General features: G+C 42.2%; 1 protein-coding gene across 3 annotated transcripts in view; it reads left to right on the forward strand.

The window, feature by feature from the left end:
• NKD1 (NKD inhibitor of WNT signaling pathway 1) overlaps positions 1-10,381 on the forward strand; it is a 127,912-nt gene extending 117,531 nt beyond the window's left edge. For all 3 annotated transcript variants that reach the window (XM_033156768.1, XM_033156769.1, XM_033156770.1), the window contains 4 exons: positions 3,850-3,997; positions 4,529-4,613; positions 8,904-9,034; positions 9,627-10,381. In XM_033156768.1, coding sequence (XP_033012659.1) covers positions 3,850-3,997; positions 4,529-4,613; positions 8,904-9,034; positions 9,627-10,201 — 939 coding nt within the window. In that variant the 3' untranslated portion in view covers positions 10,202-10,381. The remainder of the gene's footprint in view (positions 1-3,849; positions 3,998-4,528; positions 4,614-8,903; positions 9,035-9,626) is intronic.
• Positions 10,382-22,389: the final 12,008 nt, after the last annotated feature.

Genomic DNA, 22,389 nt, shown 5'->3' on the forward strand with positions numbered 1-22,389 from the left:
ATTCTACAGAGAACTTCACTTTCATAGCAGGTTATATGATGAGTGTATGTGTGTCTTGGAGGTACAGAAGACTAGACAAGAACTCAATGACACAATCAGAATGCAGGACAACTGTTGATTGAGTTGGACCTTCCGACAGTAGAGACTACCTATGGCTGAAGAACAGCAAAGTAATTTGCAACCATCCAAACCTTCTCAGCTTAGTCATGTGTGAAGTGCTGAACTTTTTGATCTGATGTGTTAGAAAACAGATTGGGGTTTCAAAGAGAGATGTGTTGCCCGTGTGTGCTGTCACTGTTCCTCAACGAAATTCCTTGTAAGCACTATAGTGGGTTTGCTTCTTATCTGTGGAGCCTTGTTTCTAGGGGTGCTGGGTTTGTTAATGGAGTTTCTGATAGGTGAGAATGCTCAGATGGCCACCTGTCTCCTACCAAACAGCTAGCTGGCATTTTGGATATGTTGTCAAAAGGATGGATCTAAGCTGTCAGAAGATTTTGAATGATATTGCTTACTTGTGTGTGTGTATGTGTGACCAGAGACATAACTCACCCAGTGTGTTCAGAGCTGAGACTGAAGGAAGAGTTCTGTGGGATAAATGGACACTGGCATACTATATATTAAGTTAGAATCAGTGTATATATGGAGTCATTCTGTTAGTTTCAGTTATAACTCACAGTAGAGATTGAACCTTTTTGGCTTTTAATTAACCTGCCTTTCTGGGCTTGAAGGCTCAATGTCTTATCTCCTTTAAAGCCATTTGCTCCGGTGGTTCAATGCCTTCTGGCATGTCATGCAAAAAAAAAGTACCTAAAACTACTACAGGCAAAGCACTGGACAGCTAGAATTTTACCATTCTTTCCTAAAACTTGTCAGATTCTCTTGGGAAAATAAACACACACATTTTGGGGAGCTCATTCAGATGTAACATTTTGTACTCATGGAATTCCCTTCTATAACAATGGATTGATACAGCACCTCATCAAGGGATGAATCTCTTGAGTGTCAACTAGATCCTTGTTGAATGTCATTGGCAGGATCATTCCTGCAAAAGTTTAGAGGATATCTTGTTGTAACATACCTTTCCAATTTCTCTGAGCTCATGTGATTATTTATTTACTTCCTGCATCTGTACACGGTCTTCCTGCCAGCGCACTTTTATGTACTTTATGGTTTTGAAATATTTGCTTGGGGTTTAACAGCCATGACAAAAACTAAGAAGGGAAGGGGAGTGATAAGGAAGTTCAAGAACTGTAACCACTGCATGGTTTGGGGAGGAGAGGATTGGCCGTGTGATAGTTTCCTCCTGTCTTACATCCTTCTACTGCACCCAGAGGAAAGGGTGCAAATGGAGGCAACTGGTCAAAGCTGAGTCAATAGAGTGGACCCTGCTGCCTTGCCCCTTCCTCAGATTGAGCCAGATGGAATGACTTACCATAGAGGGAGTTCAGAGAGGGAGGAGCCAAGAGATTATTGTTACCTCGCAAGCCTATGGAGTCTCCCTTGCAGTCTCACTTCTTCCTCTGAAACAACCAGATGGGTTTTTGGTTTTTATTTATTTTTTATTATTTTTTATAAAAGTTTATTGGTTTTTTACAAAACAAAGAACAACACAACACATACAGCACAAACACAACAATCAAAACATAATAAAAACAAATGCAAATCCCCATTAATACACCAATAATTCTTTTTCTTGTTTAACACAAAAAAAAAACTTTTCTTGTTCGAGTCTATACTGGGTGACTTCCCCCGTTTTCTCTCCTTTGGTTCCAATTCTAATTTACTTTGATAACTTCTCATCTCTAAAATTTAAATCATCCAAAAAGAAAAACTAAACATACTTCTTAATATTAATTTTACTTCAAAATAATCTATCACTTCTTAACTCAAATCATAAATCTTATTTCACTTAAGCTGCTGCTAATAAAGAAACTTAACATATCTCTTCAATAATTCCAAATCTTAAATTCTTAACACACTGACTTCAGGGTACCATAATGAACCATCCTAATTGTATTTTACATATTCTCACCCTATCCCTTTTCTAACCATTTTCCTACACCGTCTCGGGGTCTCCCCCCAGACATTTCTCCATCTCACTCCAACACCGTAGTCCAGAATGTCTTCTTTTTCTATAAATCCACAGGTCCAGACGCAGTCCATAAATGTCCTTGCAGGGGGCTTCAAGGTACACAAATCATCTCCTTCCAGCATCTCCGTTTCAAAGTTCCAATTATCTTCCGATTGTAAATTCACAAATCTTCTTCCCATCATTCCTGGGCTCTCACCCCAGAAATTGGATATAAATTGTATTCCAACCCTGCATCTCCCACACCAGCAGGATTTTTCAGCTTCTCGGAGTTGCACGGCCTCTGTACTTTGTTTTCCAAAAACTTTCTCAAGTTCCCAAGCAAGGTTTTTTTTCCAGTTTACCAATGTTCTCAGAAGTCTTTCCTGTAGCATATAACTTTCCTTCAACATCCTGATTCAACAGAATTAACTTCTGGTTTATCAGTTCCAGCTTCAAAAGAATAATCCTTTGTTCATGTGTCAGTCCCGAGTCTAGAGCCAATTTGAAAACAAAACTAAGCATGGTAGAAATAGGTAGAGGGTTTCAAGTTTCAGTACTTTTCCATCTTTAGCCATAGATTTTCGCCGCCATTTTCCCCCAAGTCAGGGTGAAAAGATTGTAATCCAACAATTTCAGAAAGAGATATTTCCGATCTCTTAATTCCCCTGAAAAGGGATTCAGCCAGTCTCACTTGTCAAAACTTCCGTAGAAACTTTGTATTCACTACTTCAGCAGCAGCTGAAACAATGTTATCTTCATTCTTAAACAAAGGGGAGGAACGGGCTTCCTTTTTTACGTTCCTCCCGGAGTGCCAATTAGCGAAAATTTAGCATCCAATTATCTCCGTACTCACGGCCTCCGTGATTCTTTTTTTTTTTTCCTTCAGGTTAGGTAGAACGACGCGCTCAGTGCCGGCGGCAGCCGCCGCTTCACCGGCCCGGTTGGGGCATGCCTCCAAAGCCCGGCGCTGTTGTCCCTTCACTCCCGACCCCTTTTACAAGGGTAACGGGAGAAGGGTTCCGCGCCATAGTGGGCTGGCTGGAGAGCCCATGCCGCGGGACGCTCGACCCGCGGTTTAGCGGAGCCCCGCTGTGTGGTAGCGGGGCTCCTACCCCCGGGCCGGCCTGGGTCGCTTCGCTGCCGAAACGACCCACGACCACCCGCAATGCGTCCTCGCCGGAAGTCCTCGGGTTTTTGGTTTTTAACTAGCATGGGTGTTGCTTCAGGGTCATGTGAAAGTCTGACTTTGCACTGAACCTCTCAACTGGCAGGCCATCCAATACTTGCACAAAGTAGGGCATCAATATTTCATTTGCTCCAAGTACCTGGAATTAGTCCAGGGACACAGAAGAGACACAGAGAACTGATAAGTGAATGAGTATGGTTGGTGTCAATGAGGAGGCAAGCTGATATTTGTGTCATTAATACAGTTCATGAATTGAAGAGCCATCATGTAAGTTAAAATAGTTTGGATATAACTTTTGCTAACTAACAAAAAGAAACCCCCAAATTGCTCAATAACATCATTTGAAACAGACATCTTATGCACGAAATTGACAAAACTGGCCGTCATCTTCTTTCCTAGACACTCTGCTTTTGATTAAGCTGCTGTGATGTCACAGAATGTAAACACATTGTTGTGGAATTGTCAATAGTAACAAGAGAAAAATTCTGTGAATGAAGTAAGAAGTGGTTTTCTCTGAGCGGGGAAAAAGCACCTCATTCTTTCTGTTCTTAACGCATTTGTCTCCCTCTGCTTGTTTCATCCTTGATTCTAGGACATCACCAGTTTGCTTCATACCATTTATGAAGTAGTTGATGCTTCAGTAAACCACTCTCCCAGCTCCAGTAAAACCTTGCGGGTAAAGCTCACTGTAGCTCCAGATGGGAGTCAGAAGAAGAAAAGTATCCTACTGAACCATGCTGGTAAGAGTTTGATTCTGAACTTCCAATGACAAATTTGTCAACTCATTGTGCAGAAGCATATAAAACCGACTTAATAGGTTGGTTGTCTGTCCATCTAACCCTGTTTTGCCATCTCTGATGGTCAGCTTTTCATATCACCTACTGCCTGATCCTTTTAACTGGAGAATATTTTTTGGATCCTGATCCCAAATCTCCTTTAAATCTCTTTTGTCCTTTTACCCCCAAACATTTCTCCCCCTCCACATAACACACAACTAGAGAATGCTTCTGTGGATGCTGGATCTTCCACTCCCTCCAAGTGTGGTCATGGAGGAGATGATGTTCCCCTGCTCAGTTCATTTCAATGGTAGATGGCCCCCATTTGTTAAGCCATGTAAGAATGTCAATAATAAGAGGAAAATGGCAAGATGTAGCACTCCTGGTGAGGGGAGATGTTTGTTGTTTGCTCATTCTGAAAACAATGGGGAAACAATGGTTAAAATAATAACAATAGGAAAATGAACATGGTTTTGTGTGTATGTGTTGGGGCAGATCTTCAGAGCTCGAGGCACCGAACGGAAAGCAAGGCCAATGAAGAACTGAGGAGTTGTGAGAAGAAGCAGAGGGGCTCCGTCAGGTGAGCTGGAACAATTCTTCATTTGTCTCATGATTAGGGATCTTTAAGGTCAGCCCTGAGAAGCTTAGGATTTAAATTTTGTTTTTTAGGCAAGCCTACTCAGACCTGTCATTTTATTATGCATATTTGATTTTTAAAGCTCTGCTGGTTTTATCTATATTTTGATAAATGCTATGTCTCGTTGTTTTGATCTTCATATGCATGTTTTCTTTTCTTTCTTTCTTTTTGAAACCATTTAGAAGTTTTTGTTCATTAAGCGGCATATAATTCTTTGCTAAAGAAAAAGAAGTTGGGCTTACATCAAATGCTGCTGTGTCAGCTTGCTCCTATGTTGCCATAATGATGCATAGAATCTTGGGACCACATGGGTGGAGCCTATCAAATGGGGCCTTGCCACCTGATTCGTTCATCGCCCAGCCAGGAGATAATCTGGTGAGAAGGCCCCATCTGATTGGCTGCGCCCTTGTAGTTACAGACTTCCAAGCATTACAGGCTTAACAGCATGTTCCACTTCAGTAATGATGTGTCCAGCTTTCTCCAGATCTTGCTCAGAGGCTGCATTGCCAGCTGCTGCCAAACCCTCACTTCACTCATGAAAAGCTTATTGATAAGGAAATACCTATGTGTCAACCAATCTTTAAAGCCACCACCAATCTTTCTTTGCTTGCGCTGCTCTCTTGTAGGTATTGCCCATCTTAAGATATTTGCCAACTAAAAGTAAACACATGTAACTTACCTGCATGCTACATACAGGACTCATAATTGTATGCACCGGGGCAGTTTCAACTGGGAAAACCGTCTGGGGGAAAGGGTTAACCTCCCTCCCACCCTCACTGCTAAGGTCCCGATCCAAACCAGTACCCTCTCACCTCCTGGCAACTGCATTTCACAATAAAGGGGGTAGCCATAGTTGATCTTTTGCAGCAAAACTGACAAAGACCCATTTGGAACCTGAAAGGCTAACAGATTTATAGCAGCATGAATTTCTGCTGGCAGGCAACAACAATACACGGTATGAAGATCGGAAGCAGGATTTCTTGTGAACCATTTAAGGAAAATGATGGTCTGTGCTTTAAAAATAATTTTGAGAAATGCCCTTCAGAGAATAATAAAAAAGTGTAAGTGTGTGTGTGTGTTATTTTTCTGGTGTGACTCAGGGTGCATCAGTTTCCAGCAAAGCAGAGAGACAGTGGTCTCTTTCATGCACAGCTGCAGGTATACTTGCAGCCTTGAAAAGATTAGATAAAACAGGATTTATTTGAAGTTGTATCTCCCTGAAGGAATGCACAATATTGTTTTGGATGCCAGTCTGGGAACAGACCTTGTTTCCCTGAAAAGCATCTTGTCATGTTGTTGGCAAAGATTAGCAAAGAGAAGCATTTGGCTAAGATTTGCCCCAATATCATGCCTTTTCATCAGTTTTATTCATGTATTTTTGATGTCTATCCCACCTTATCCTCGGGGCACTGTGCAGGTAGCAACACATTTAAAATGCAGCATGCAGCACAGTGAAAGTGCCGAGTTGAATGCCCGTTTGCCATCTAAAAAACCATTGTAGAACAGATTAAAACAATCCTACATCTTCTTTGCCTGCTTCTTTGTTTTTTTACATGCAGCATTATAGAACAACAACAGCGTCTGCAGATATTCTCAGAAATGGGCTTCGGTGACTTTGCAGAGTTATGGGCAACTGTTGAGACCCTCTCTCTGTTTCTGCTATGGCTCTTTGAACCAGGGTGCTGTAGTGGTTAGAGTGTGTCGCACTAGTACCTGGGAGACCAGGGTTCTACTTTGGATGACCTTGGCCAGTAACTGCTTCTCAGCCTAACTTACCACCCTGGGTTGTTGTGGGGATTAAATGGGGAGAGGGAGAACCATGTTTACTACCTTGAGCAACTTGGAGAAAAAGGTGGGCTATAAATGCAATAAATAAACAAACTTTGAATGTGGCTGGTATCAGGAGCCAATGGTGTGTCATAGATAGGGATCTAAAGCTTGCCCCAGGCTTGAAGGGGAACCCTTGACATATTATCCTCTATGGGCCCATTCCTGCACACCACACCCACTCTATGGGCTTATCTGGTAGCAGCAGTGATCATTCAGTTGCTTCTGGGTGGCCACAGTGGCCCCCAAGATGGCGTTGCTCCACAGCAGTGTAGGAAGTTTAACATGGTGCCTTGTAGCCGCTTACTAAGGGTGGACCTCCCTCACCATTGGACCCTGGCAGGCCTCTGATTCCCCAGCAGATGCCTGAAGATGCCAGTTGCTAATGTTGGCCCCGAATCAGGGAGGCCTGGTTGAAAGCATGGTCCAACCTTGGGCGAAAATAATCAAGACAACAATCAGATAGCATTTTTAGAGAAACTTGGCATGATGCTCCTAGCCAGGAATTTGGAGATCTCTTGATCAGGATTGGCCCACTATGTTTCCTGCCAGAGTGGATCAGCAAATGATGCCCACTATACAAGTCAAAGAGCGTAGTACTCAGGGTAGCCAGGTTCTTATTCTGACACCTGAAAACATCCTACAAACGCCTTTTCCACGTCCTGGTTATAAAAATACAGTAATAAATTCAGTGGCTACCAATTTGCTATTGAGAGGGGTATGTGCAAATAAAGCCATCTCTGTTGCATGTTGTTGTTGTTGTTGTTGTTGTTTAGTCGTTTAGTCATTTCCAACTCTTCGTGACCCCATGGACCAGAGCATGCCAGGCACTCCTGTCTTCCACTGCCTCCCGCAGTTTGGTCAACCTCATGTTGGTAGCTTCGAGAACAGTGTCCAACCATCTTGTCCTCTGTCGTCCCCTTCTCCTTGTGCCCTCAATCTTTCCCAACACCAGGGTCTTTTACAGGGAGTCTTCTCATCTCATGAGGTGGCCAAAGTATTGGAGCCTCAGCTTCAGGATCTGTCCTTCCAGTGAGCACTCAGTGATGATTTCCTTCAGAATGGATAGGTTTTACCTTCTTGCAGTCCATGGGACTCTCAAGAGTCACCTCCAGCATCATAATTCAAAAGCATCAATTATTCGACGATCAGCCTTCTTTATGATCCAGCTCTCACTTCCATACATCACTACTGGAAAAACCATAGCTTTAACTATACGGACCTTTGTCGGCAAGGTGATGTCTCTGCTTTTTAAGATGCTTTCTAGGTTTGTCATTGCTCTTCTCCCAAGAAGCAGGCGTCTTCTAATTTCATGGCTGCTGTCACCATCTGCAGTGATCACGTAGCCCAAGAAAGTAAAATCTCTCACTGCCTCCATTTCTTCCCCTTCTATTTGCCAGGAATTGATGGCCATGATCTTAGTTTTTTTGATGTTGAGCGTCATATCATATTTTGTGATCTCCTCTTTCGTCCTCATTAAGAGGTTATTTAATTCCTCCTCACTTTCGGCCATCAAAGTTGTGTCATCTGCATATCTAAGGTTGTTCTGTTGCATTTTAGCAGTTACACAAATCTCCTTGAAAGGGTCAGGCTTTGTGTCTTTTTTTTTAATGACTTGTCTGTTTTTGTTCTTTTAAATAAATTGTTTACATATGTAGACATAGTTCTGTTGGGACACGGTGCATTTTATTGTGCCACATTCTTGGCCTCGTTGTTGTTAAAGCTAAGATTCTTCCCATTTCTCCTTTCCTTGTTTGGCTCATAAATGACTGGTATTTCAGAAATTCATTCTCAGGAAATAGCTCTGCTATATATGAAATGGTAGTGCTTGAACAGGAAAGAGAGATGGACTTATTCGGCCAGCAGTTGATCCGGTTTTATTAAAACTATTTCCCCCTCCAATCAGGAGTGTGTTCTTTATCTCCTGGAGTTTTTACCTGCAGTCTCCCCTTTGCCAAATACATTAAGATTGCGAGGGGTACCCCATGACCAACTATTATTATTTTAAGTATTTATATCCTGCCTTTTTCCCAAGCTGGGATTGAAGGGATCTTACAACACCATTGTAAAATACCAAATAATAAAAGCAAACTTGTTAAAAACAATAAAATACTTAAAATTGTGTTGAAGCATTGGTCTGCCTAGCTCTGTCTGTTGCAGCTGGGAGCCCACCCTCCAAGGTCTGTTCCCAGCTTCCTGTGGGTGCTGGGACCCCAGCAACATTACACATGTGCTACTATTGAATATGGCATTGCAAGGAATTCCAGCAAGGGTGAATTTTGTAGGAGCATTGCTCCCAGATGCACTGACCGTCTGTAACTTCAAAGCAAAGCTTATCATTTCAGTGTGTGCTCACTGATTTGGATATAATAATATGTGCATTGCAATTTCCCTTCCTTCTCACAGGTACCACCATGGTGAAGCCAAAACTGAACAGAATGGATGCTATCGTCATTGTGTTGATGAAAACATTGAAAGGAGAAACCACTATTTGGATCTTGCAGGAATAGAAAACTATACGTCAAAATTTGGGCCAGGTATATTATGCATTTTCTATAATTTAGCTGTTCCCTAGAGAAGCTACTGTAATGATCTATATGTTTAATATCTCATGCGCTCCCCCCCCCCTCTCTCTCACACACACTCTTAATACTTTTTATTTCTTTATTTTTTATTGGATTTTTCCTTCTTTTCTTAGCTGTTTCTATTTTAGTTGTAAGCCGCCTTGAATCCCTGTCAGGGAAAAAGTGAGATATAAATAAATACAACAACAACAATTTAGATCTCATCTATTCTGACCGTCCTTTTTATTGGATCTTTAGACTTGTAGGTGCTCAAGTTACTGGAACCCAGTGAGAACTAAACTAAAATTTCCAACTTTATTGACCAAGTGTAAAAATGATCATTAATACAGCTGCTAGGGAGCTGCTTTTAAACAAACAAACAAGCAAACAAACTTATTATTATTATTATTATTATTGTTGTTGTTGTTGTTGTTGTTGTTGTTATTTTTAGTTCATCCTCCGTTTGGTACATTGGTTTATTTATCTTCAACTGCTTCCTGCTTTTGTTGTCATATCAGTACTTAGAGCCTTAAAATGACCAGGTGCTCCACTTCTTCTTTCTTAGGATCCCCACCAGCGGTTCAAAAACACGACCCGCCCATCCGAGTCGCAAACCAAACGAGGTCCCGTTCCCACGAGCCAGAAATCTTCCACGCCCACCAGCGCAGATCGCCAGCAGCGGACTCCGGCCACGTCAGTTTGATGGAAGCCTCCTACGCAAAGCTTGCAGAGATACAGCAGAGGCTGCGGAGCCAAGATGCGAGCAGGCATTTTGCAAAGTCTCCCAAAGCTCAGAGCAGAAATGCCTCTTCCGCCAACGCGGGGAGGGCCGTAAGGAGTAAGCCCGTCCAAGGGGCCTCCGTGCCGATGGCTTCCCCCACCACGCGGCTGGGCCCAAACCTCCCTTATCTCCCCATGCAGCCTCAGCCGGCTTACAAGAAACACAAGCAGAGGGCCAAAGAGACTCACCAAGTCTGCAAAACCTTCCAGCCCCCCGGGACGGTTTTCGAAAAAGAGCATGTGAGAGACCTGCCTGCTGTCATCTTGTACGAAGGCCAAGTAGGGCAGATGATTCAGAGACACGAGCACCACCACCACCACGAGCACCACCACCACTATCATCACTTCTACCAGACATGAAATGGACCCCCTGCTGCCGTCCATTAGCGAACCATCCTGATATGAAGGAAGCCTTTTTAGCTGCCACACTCCGGAAGAAAAGTGTTGTTCTTATTAACCTTTGTTGCTACTCCATTAATATTCTGCTAGCACCCATCTTAGGAGTTATATGAAAACACTAAGATTAATAATAATAATAATAATAATAATAATAATAATAATAACCTAACACTATTTATATTATGTGGAACTGTGTAGCTTACTTTATAAATTTGTGGATTTAAAGTTTGGCTTGTACAAGAACACCGTGCACAAGAGCAAACAGCCATAGCTATCGTCACGAGCAGTGCTTGAATGCAGGTTGTCAATGCACTTCTGGCAAGGATCCCTTCCCCCGCGGTAACTGGAAGAGATGCTGCAAAACAATATGGCTATGACACCCAGCTTGTCCCATTCGTTGCCTCATTGCACACAAGCCCATCATCAGGGGAGCAATGTTCGAAGGTTCTGGACTCCGGGAATATAAACAGCTGCTACCTCTCGTATAATTCAGAACTTCTTAATGATTGTATTGTGCTATGTCGGGGTGGGGCTGTGGGGGTTGTTTTTATTCGATTGCATTCATGTAGCCTGTATATGTTTTACTCCTCACCTCTTTGCAAGCTATATCTTAATATTAATTATGTGGAAATAACTAATTATATTTGTCAACAGAGCTACGTTTTTCAACTTCTTTCCCCACCCCCTTTTTACCGTTTTCTTTTTAAACAGACACCTTTATGGTCTGCTTTATATATTGGGTAGTATTTAAACATATATTTTCTCTTTCTTATCGGCTGTTGTGTGTAGGAAAGCCATCATTAAGGAGCATGTTCCATTGCAGTCTGGATAAGGGGCTCTTCAGAGGATCTGTGGGGTCCTGGCACTGGAAGAGTAAAATAGGCCTCAGAGGCAAGGGGACGCAGGTAGACTGCACCCATTTATCCCTTCTTGGGTGTCACCCTGTGATGACATCACAAGTTGCTTTGTTGCTGGCTTCAGCCAATCACACACACACACACACACACACACCACTTTGCATATCAGATGCCTTCCTCTAAATTTGCTTTGGGTGCCATCTTGACAACAAAGGCATATAAGACAGCAATATTGTTACTCAGCTGGGCCATTGCTAACCTTCACTTTTCAGCTTATAGTTTTCCTTTTTTTTAACACACACACACACTGTGTGTGTGTGTGTGTGTGTGTGTGTGTGTGTGTGTGTGTACACACACTAAATTTTGCAGGTTGTGGATTTCTTCTTCTTTTGCTTGGTTCTCCTGCTCCTTCATTTCCCACATTGTTCTTTTAGAGAGAGAGAGTTGTGGACAGAATATTGCTTTTCTCCCCTTTTAAACGTTGGCAAATATATATAAATATAAATATATATATATATAAATATATATGAATATACACACTCTCAGGTACATTTTTGTGTTTTATACAAATCTGTGGGTTGTTTTTTTTAATAAATAATAATAATAATAATTAACATTTTAATCTTAAAGCAGCGACTCTTTGGACATGCTATTTGAACATGCAAGTATGTGTGTTCCTTCACCCCACCCCAATCTCCCAGCTGCTTCTTGATTTTTGGTTCTGCAGCATCTACTGCTTCTGCCTATTTCTTTAAAAACAAACAAAAATGATCTGTCTTCTATTCTCCCCCTCCACATTCCTATCAGATGACCTCCACCCCATGAAGCAGGTCAAGTCATAATCTAAAAGGTCATGACTGTCTGTCAAAGGTAAACCTGGAGCAAGCATGGCCAAAGAGTTGGTAAGCTTGATTCCCTCCCCCCCCCCCCCCCCCCGGGGACCAGCAACTAGAGAACAATGGGCCAAATTGGTTAGAGCATGATGCTGAGAATGCGAATGTTGCAAGTTTGATCCCCATATGGGACAGCTGGGTATTCCTGCATTGCAGGGGGTTGGAATAGATGGTCCTCAGGGTATCTTCCAACTCTACAATTCCATGATTCTATAAAATCCTAAGAACAGAAGAGCCTGCTGGATCATGCTAGTGCCCTATCTAGTCCAGCAACTTGTTCTCACAGTGGCCACCTAGATTACTGTGGGAAGCCAGCAAGCAAGAAGAGAGCCCAACAGCACTCTGAGGCATACCACCTCTGACAGTGGAGGCAGAAAATATACATTGTGGCTAGTAGCCATAAAGAACCTTATCCTCCATGAATTTTTCTGATCCTTTTTGAAAGCTATCAAAGTTGGTGGCTATCACTAAAAACTGTGTCCTGAATCTTCCAACATTTAGCTTCATTGGATAAAAATCCAGCTACCCGAGGAGCTCTGGTTTCCTCACTCAGAGGCAAGAAGGCTACATGTAGAGGGGGCGATGACTATGAAGACAACCAGACTTGCTGTCTTATCTGGTGGCCCTTGACTCACCACCCTCTACCCCTTCTCATTAACCCACTAGCATTCTTAAGCCTCCATCTCTCTTCCACTACAGCAGCCTTCCCCAACCTTGTTCCCTCCTGCTGTTATTGGACTGCAGCTCCCATCACACCTGACAATTGGCCATGCTGGCCGGGGCTGATGGGAATTGTTGCCTCCCATGCAGGAACCAAAACACACAGGGAGCAAAAGGAGGGACTCTGGCAAGGCTTCTGTTGCTGTTCCCATTGCAGTTAAGGAAGAAAGTTAAAGAGTTCCTTTGCCTGGGGCCTTGACTCTCACTGGAATGGGTAAGGAAGTGAAGGCAATGCTGCTGGCCCTTCAGCACTTGGCCATCCCATTAAAAATAAGTTGTCAGGCAGAGCAGCAAAGGGAGGAGACCGTTTTAGGCTTCCTGCTCTAATCGGGTGGCAATTTGGTGTTTACAAGAGAGCCAAGGATATTGAAGGAGGGGGTGCACAGTTTGGTGTGTGGCTTTTGCAGAAGCTACCAAAAGAAGATCTTGGGGAGGGGTTGTTCTAGGGCTGTACTTCCCTTCTGGCCACAGTCCTTGGCCCCTTTATCAGTCAACAAGCTTGTAAGCCAGGACCCCTTTATTGCGTTTGCAAGTTAAAAGGAAATCTCTGACCACACACACACACAAACAAAACTGTGTGGAATTTTTTTAAGCATTTACTTTTGCTTTTATCTTCTTTCAGTATTTGTGATTGTTGTTGTTTACAATATTGTGAGATGTTCTTCCATTTTAAAAAATACTGGGAAGCCCCAGCTCAAATTATGATCAGTTCAAAATGGGGTGTTCTCTTTGAAGAAGGAAGCGTGATGTGCACAGTGACACCAAATACATTGAAGAGTCTGACCTGGTTGTGGCTGGTGATTAACACTTGTTCATTAGCTCTACAACTCTTGTCTCAAAAAGAAAATCTACGTAATGCTTTCCTCTTCCCTTTAAAACAAAACCAGCCATGTTTTACATGAGTGTTATTTTTCTTCTGTCAACATTTGGTCCAGTTATGTCTGGCAAGATCTTTTAAAGTGTGTTAATCTGCGTGACAGCTAGCCCATTTGGTTTATCCTTTGAATTTCTAAAGTTAAAAAAAAAAGATTATTTATATGCTGAATTTTTTTTTTTGTATAGAAAACTGGGGAGGGGAAAGTTGGTTAGAACAGTCTTTACTTAACCACTGAGTTGTTCTAGTCTATTTTGCTGCTTGTGTTATCAAACCCTTCCTTTCCTCCAATGTATATATAATTATGGACTACAAAAAAGAAAAAAAGGCATATCACATGCCTAGTAGAAGGAATAAGCTTATTTATATGATAGTGTTAAACAAAGTCTGATGTATTCAAGTGATTTTTGTTATACTGCATGCAACCCCACGAGTGTAACACATTCCATTGGAGAAAAGATGCCATGTCTTTAGGTTCTTAAGAAAGTGGTGTTTGTCGTTTCTTTTCCTGTTTTCTTCCTATCTGTTGTATGTTTTCCACATACAATCAGGCAACTCCAACAATGCAGAAGAACATATCTCTCTTTGGCTCAGAAGGAGGTAAAGAAATCGCATTAGCAATAGTTTTAGGAGTCTTTTAAGGTGACGTGGGTGGCGCTGTGGTCTAAACCACAGAGCCTAAGGCTTACTGATCAGAAGGTCAGTGGTTCGAATCCCTGCGATGGGGTGAGCTCCCGTTGTTCGGTCCCAGCTCTTGCCCACCTAGCAGTTTGAATGCACGTCAAATGCAAGTAGATAAATAGGTACCGCTCCGGCGGGAAGGTAAACGGCATTTCCGTGTGCTGCTCTGGTTCACCAGAAGTGGCTTAGTCATGCTGGCCACATGACCCGGAAGCTGTCTGCGGACAAACGCCGGCTCCCTTGGCCTATAGAGTGAGATGAGCGTGCAACCCCAGAGTTGTCCGTGACTAGACCTAACGGTCAGGGGTACCTTTACCTTTACATTTAAGCAACACTCCTCCCAATACCCCCCCCCCTTTGGCAATTTGTTTTGTTCAGGAGAGAGTCATGGATGTGTTGGCTACAAGATTTTTGTTGTGTTAGTCCAAGCATTGGCAGTGTGTTTTGGGGTGGTGTTAATCTAACCTTTAAGATGTGTGTTTTTTTCTGGATAAGCACCTTTTAAATCATTTTATAGGGGATTATATGTATGTGGTTAGGGGTAAAGGATAGAAATCAACTCAAGGTTGTGCTAAGAGAATGCCTCTCAAGGCTGGTTTTGTGTAGGTGCAAAATGGCAGTGACATGATGTGAATGGTTAAATTTGCTCTTAACCAAAAGTAGCCATCACACAAGACGGTTGCCTAGTTCTCATTGTGATGGTGGTGGGCTTGCTTCTGAGGTGCATTGTTTTAGATTGCCATTTGGGGGTTCAAATGCCTGAAAGCTCTTCCATAAGATTTAAAAAAAAATTCCCTTGAACTTTGGCAGGTAGCATGCTGGGGAAAAGAAGGCTATTCTGGAACTGTAAAGATGCCAGGAGAGCCCTGCTGAATCAGACCAAAGGCCAGTCTGGTCCTACATTCCATTTCCCATTGTGATACCCGCCTCCCCTAATTGCCTTTGATAAGCCCACATGCAGGGCAGCTATGCACCATCTAGAAAGAAAAACCACATTACAAAAAGATCACGAGGTGTCCTGAACACCTGGCCTACTTGGTGGCAAGACAGTTTGTCAAATCCCCAGTCCAGTTTTAATCCACATGCCCAGTGCCCCACAAAGATCCTGGAGCATCCAAGTCAAGGTCCATAAACATGGGTAGTTGAGCAGGAACCTCAGTTCTGTTGCCCTTTTACACTTTGCCTGCTGATTGCTGCATCTGGGCTTGATGAGCCATGTGACCCTCACCTGTTCCAAGCCTACTCCAGCTGAGGAATCACAAATCTAAAGCTACTGAACCCCACCTGGCCAACTAGGGAGCTGGGCTGCCTGCTCTTGCCTGCCTCAGCCTCCTGGAACACACCACCCACTGCTCCCTACACTTCAAAGCCCACCATGTTCATGGAGACAGGGGTCCCTCATCCCTCTGGCTCTGTTGATGAGTCCTGTGTACTGACCCCCATCCCTTCATCATCCTCCATCACCCTGTGAGTACTTCCTACACCAATCTTCCTCCTTCCTGATTCCCAGCTTGCCCCAGTGTGTCCCAGTCCCAGCTACACCCCTCACCAGGATCCTCTTCCTCCCTGTTGACTTGCTTGTTCATGACACGAGGGTGCAGATATGCACAAAATGTGCATATGTCACATGTCCCGGTGCAAATATTGAAAAATTCAAATAGAAATGAAATGGTAGAAAGACTGGCCAGGTGATCTGTATTCTCTCTAGGGGTGGAGGTAGAGATTTGTTTTGGTTCACATTTAAAGGCAAAGTGAAATGCAGACATCCTTCGAAATGCATACTCCTCTGATTTTGCAATGCATTTTTTCACCCACATAATGTATACAAAAATTGCACATGCTTGGATAAAGTGTATATGTGTGTTAATAAGAATTACATGCAAAAATGCATTATATTGGGGGGATTGTTTTGCACAGTTGTGCACATTAGGGGAAACTGCATACAATAATGTGTATGTTTGGGGGAATTCATTTTAAGTCCATGAGGACTAAAAAAAAAAATGGCATGGAAATATGGAGAAATGGACTTAAGAACTGAAAAATGAGAAACTGAAATTGGCAGATTCACCCATATGTAGTGCCTGCTCAGACTGCAATCCAGGTGTTGATGAGCAGCTTCAAGGCCCCTGTACTCAGTGATTTCTCTTTATCCAGGACTTGGACCAGAAAACTCTTCAAATATATGACCGTTTAAAATGGAGAACTGCTCTCTGTAAAGAAGGACACACAACCATCCTAGTAATACCCCCATGCTACAAACGCCAAGCAACTAATATTCAATGGCCTATTACCTGAGGGTTATATAGAGTTATTGGTGTCACCACTGTGGGCTTCCTGGTTCCATGATAGGACCTTTTCAGTGGTATGCCCTCCTGAGTGACATGCATCTGTCTCCCTCATTGCTGACTTTCAGGAGAAATCTAAAAACATTCCTTTTTACCCAGGCATTTGATAGCAGATACTGTTCCTGACAGCCCCGAGATCACTGGTTGCTATATGTTCTTTAACTAGAATAATTTTCAAATGTTTTTAATGCTTTATCACTGCTGTGTTTGCCTCTGTGGGTTCCTTCAAGAGGAAGGGCAGAACATAAATCAATAAATTATTATTAATATTTTAAAGCCTCAATTTACACTTGTTAGTCACCTTTCTGCTAAACTAAAACATAACCAACAAGAGCCTGCTGGATCAGGCCAATGGCTTATCTAGTCCAGCATCCTGTTCCCACAGTGGCCTGTGGGAAACTCAGAAGTGGGACCCCTACAGTGATTTCCAGCAACTGGTCTTCAGAAGCATTGCTGCCTCTAACAATGGAGATAAAAACACCTACAAGTTGACACTTTTCCTCTGTTGGGCAATTGCTCCACACCCCTGACCATTTTGGTTGACTTTTCCCACAGTCAGGTGTCTCCCTGACCTGCTAATATGTTTGTGTGTCTAAAGGGACTTTTTTGTATGTGAGCCTCCACCTGTGGATTGAAGTGGTACATTCCAGACCAGCTGTTGTAGTTAGGTAATTCTAAGACAGGATTTAATTATCTTACCAGAGGAATGGGGATGAAAATGTGTATTGCATCACTCACTTAAACCAACCCTGCTGCATTAGAAGGTCATGCAGAGTGGGGGCCCCAAATACCAATCCTCATGACACCACTTGTTCAGACACGGGTTTTACCACCCAACTGGGAACTAAGCTTACTTTCTTTTGGATCAACTGAGTCAGGACATTGAACCTGCAAGCTTCCAATGGCACTGTAAGTTTTTCTGTCAGAAAAGATGGCAGCAAAATGTCTCCCGGGAACAGAGGAAGGGGGAGAAGGTTAATCTTTGTTCCAATCAATGGGTGTTTTGTCATTGATCTCTGTGGAGCTAAGCTTTCAAAGAATCTAAGGTGAATACTGAAGGAAATAAAACAGGGTGTCTTATGTGGGGGTTGGCTGGTTGAGATGTTTTGTTCACTTTCCAAAATGCAAACTATATCTTGCTGAGATTTTGTGAAATGCAAATGAACTTTAGTAACATGGCATCAATGTGCTTTTTTAAACAAACAAACAAACAAATCAGTTATGTAGAAACATACAGTATTTAAATACTGTCTTGCATTTGTATTAATGTGCATTAATTGTGAATAACTGAACATGTCATGTAGCACAGTTTATGTTCTGGATTATTTTTTATTCACAGAACTCTTAAGCCTCCATAACATTTTTGTAAAAAAGGAAAAAGGAAAAAAAGTTTGCTTTTCAGTATTTTGTATAGTTAATATAGATGGTTTTGACTAAATGCTTTATTTATTTAATAGCAAAACTGTGCCAAGAGAAACCCGTTAATTAAAAATTTTACTAGTTCAGACGTTTTCTCCCCTTTCTTTTGTTAAGTTCAGCAACATCATTCATCCAGTTCTCATTTCATTTTCATTCATTTGTATTCTAGACTTTTTTTGTTAAAAAAAAGTAGAATTGTTTTGATCATATGGTTGAGGACCTTCACTGATGCTGCGGCAAACTCCTCTTACGTTGTGGTTGTTGCGTTATTATTGGAGATTTGTTGGGAATGTAGGAATGCCAAGAAATCCAAAATGCATTGTGGGGCTGGGGGGGGGGCGGCGGCGAAAGACAAAAGGCTGTTCAAGTCTGTATAAAATTTACAAGTGCTACTTTAGATATACAGGTGCAAATTTAGAAAGTTGCTTTACTTTAATTAAAAATAGAATGCATCTCACCACAGTGGGGGATACTTTGCCCACTTAGTCAGGTGCTAATAGGCAACATGTGCTTTCCTTTCATGGTAACCATCCATGCTATACATTTAAAGCAGTAACATACCACTTAGACAGCCACAAGTTTCCCTAAATAATCATGTGGAATGTAGTTTCTTAAAGTTGGTGAGAGTTGTTAGACGATCCTTATTCCCTTCACAGAACTAAAGTTCCCAGGGTGGTTTAACCATCAATTCCTCTTCTCAGGGAACTCTGTGAGGAGAATAGGGTTTCCTAAGCAACTTTCAGCACCCTTAGCAAGCTACACTTCCCAGCTTTCTTTGTGGGGGCTTTGTGTGACTGTTCAAAGTGATACTGGAAATCAACGTGCTTTGGTGCTGTTTACCTTTAAACCAGGCTTGGACTTGTCAGCCCATAAAATGGTGGGAGCAATGCAAAACCTGGTTTCAATTTTCAAAAAAGCTGAGGCCTAGTCATGAACACCTCAAAAAGCCACCTGCCTCTTGAGTAGATGAAATCTTGATTTGACAACCTATTTCCAGCATCCGTGGGGACAAACTTTTTGATCGACTTAAAGTCCGGCCTTTTGGCACGAGGGTTAGAAATTTTCTAAGACAGTGAGGCCACATTTATCAAGAGCAACCAAGAGAAGAGTCCCCCCACTCCCCAATTCCAGCCCCCTGGGCTGAACTTAACATTTTAGATCTCTGTTCTCTAAAAAGCAAGTGTTTTTGTCTTCATGAAAACACCACCTCCATTACTAATTCAGTTTCTGTATTGCTGCCCTGAGGGCACGACGAGCATTTGGCTGTGTTTTTCCTTGTTTCTTTGTCTCAGACCCTGAAGCAATAGTTTCCAAATTAGAGTGAATGTTAATTAGTTTCTTCAAATGACTGTGTGCAGTATCAACAATGCAATGGTGACTGTTGGCAAGGAGATTCTGGCCAGAGATCGAAATTGACTGTCAAGTTGACTGGAAACACCCCTGGGTTGAAAAATAACTTAGCGGGGGTGAGGCTGGGCTTGTTGCTGGGTTTCATTCTTTTGAGTGGTCCTGTCTTTCCCTGGATACAACCTTGATGGTCGGTAGAAATGTTTTTTGTTTTTTATGAAAAAAGTTCTTTATTGAAATTTGTTAATGTCATTACAGATTTAGCTTCACATATACGTACGGTTGGTAGAAATGTTGCAGAGTTGTTAGAAGGCCCTGATGAAACCCTGGAGTATTTAATGTATGGATTAGATATTCTTGGTCATTCTACCACACATTTCACCAAACACCTGCTCCCTCCCTGGCTCCTGCAAAGAGGATACAGACAACCAAACTACCCCCAGTAGAACGTCCCCATTTCGGATCAAATTTCAAAAATTCAAATTTATTGCGGCTATTCAAATTTATTCAGATCATCTATATGGGCTCTTGCTTCAATCTTTTTTTTTACTTGGGAAACCATCAGTCTGAAAACATCCAGTATGAGGGCTAATCGGCACATACAGCAGAATCCTGACTGAACTGCTCCAGACCGAGAATTACATTTTTAAAATATCTGTGAAAACACTGGATTATATTTTGATAGTTTTATATATATACATATATACATATATATGTGTGTGTGTGTGTGTGCGCGCGCGCACACGCTTTTTAATTATTGTTTTTATGATTATTTTATCTTATATTTATTAGCTGCCCTGAGATTCCTACAGAAGGAAGGGTGGGATATAAGCACATGAATAATAATAATAATATTATTATTATTATTGTTGCTGGCTGGTGCTGGAGGAGACTCTTGAGAGTCCCGTGGACTGCAAGAAGATCAAACCTATCCATTCTCAAAGAAATCAGCCCTGAGTACTCACTAGAAGGACAGATCCTGAAGTTGAGGCTCCAGTACTTTGGCCACCTCATGAGAAGAGAAGACTCCCTAGAAAAGACCCTGATGTTGGGAAAGATGGAGGGCACAAGGAGAAGGGGACGACAGAGGATGAGATGGTTGGACAGTGTTCTTGAAGCTACTAACATGAGTTTGGCCAAACTGCGAGAGGCAGTGAAGGATAGGCGTGCCTGGCGTGCTCTGGTCCATGGGGTCACGAAGAGTCGGACACGACTGAACGACTGAACAACAACAACAACAATAATAATAAGGAGTGGCATTCAAAAACAGAACCCCCACCTGCAGCCTACCAACTGGTCCAGGGTTCTAACGCCTCATTCCGCTTCATGTAAACACCAACGGCAAAGTCTGTTCCTCAGATCTCCTCTGTAATCTTCTGTGCCTTCAAAACCTGCTTTTAAACAAAAGGCTGCAATTATATTTTGAAATCTAAAATCTGGGTTCAAAGAAGCTTGCAGCAATAAAACAAAACAAAAATGTACAATAAAAACCATTAGAAAGTTAAAAGTTAATTGCTTGCAAGTTTCAACTTGCACCTGGAACTGTCGCATAAAATAAATATGCAGTTGGCTGTTGCCCCTTTATCAGGTCATTCTAATATAGTGTAAGTATTACCTGATTGTGGCATTTGAAAATGTTTTATTTTGTGCAAGCACATCTTATATCCTTTTAAAATCGCATTTTGGGGTGCTTCCCAGTCCCCCACCGACATCAACTAAATACATCTGCTGGATCAACAGCAACAAAAGCCATTTTCAAAAACATAACGAAGTGAAGGATTCCTCCCACCAATGGAAGCTTTGTACACATTCTTGTTTATTCTGCATCCAGTGCAGCCCCACTGCTGGTTTCAGAAGCGGTGCACTCCGGACATTTGGCCACAATCCATACCTTTCCTGACATTTCTTACGAAATACGGCCAGCTTCAATCCAAATTCAGGGAAATAATGACCTAGCTGCATTTTAAGCTGTCAAGGAGTACACAGCCAGAGTTAAGGTGTAGCTTATATCTACGTCTTCATGCACATACGCACACCCAACTCTGATGTGAAATGTAGCTGCAACATTGGCAGGATCAATTTAAGGGAGCTTGCAGATTTTGGGGAGGGGGAGGGGGATATGACAAGGAGGTGGTTGGGGGGGGGCAAGGGAAGGGGGGAGATAAACCTTATTATGTTTCTTTGCCAAAGGAGAAAAGAAACGATATTGACTTAAATGTGGGGAATTTAAAAGGGGCCATATGTTCTCACTTTGTGCTTTGTTTCTAATAGATAGACAGAAATCTTTTGAAGTGTGGATTGGCTCAGTGGGGTGCAGGCTTCTGTAGAGAAAAGATGCTAAAAGGGAGGATGTGAGAGGGCATATGAAACTCTATTAGCCATGCAACAGCAGAGAGAGAAAGGCAAATCCAATGATAATGTACATCTGTTTCAGGGAGTTTATAAGCTTTGAACATTTTTTATGTGCTGATAAGTGGATCCTTTTCTTACCATAACTTAGAACTTCAAAGGAGATTGTGTGGATAATGCAAATTGCTGAAATATGAGATTTTCCTACAAAGAGGTTTTCCAAAAAAAGAAAAGAGAGAGAGAGAGGAAAGAATTAAGGCTAATTGATGCCACAGTCTTTTATGTGCAGTGTAAAAACTCGACAAAAATTGATTTTTTAATATTTTTTTAAAGGGCATTGACGGAAAATATATTGGAGGCTGTTTCTCTCTCTCTCTCTCTCTCTCTCTCTCTCTCTCTCTCTCTCTCTCTCTCTCTCCACCCCCACCCTTTGTGGGCATGGTCTTTGGTTTGAAAGAGAGAAGCTTCTGTAAGTTGAACATTTGTCTTCCAATATCAGTGAAGCAATAATAATGTAGCATAAATTAAGAGACATAGCCTAGCTGTTAATGCTATCAAAGTCTGTCATGTCAGGGGAATGTTAAGAAACCACAAGTGGAAAGCAGCACGGAGTATGGAACGATCTTATCTGCTTCAGTCAATTGCCAATTTCATCTCCATAACA

Source organism: Lacerta agilis, chromosome 8 (assembly GCF_009819535.1).
Source record: "Lacerta agilis isolate rLacAgi1 chromosome 8, rLacAgi1.pri, whole genome shotgun sequence".
NCBI lineage: Eukaryota > Metazoa > Chordata > Lepidosauria > Squamata > Lacertidae > Lacerta > Lacerta agilis.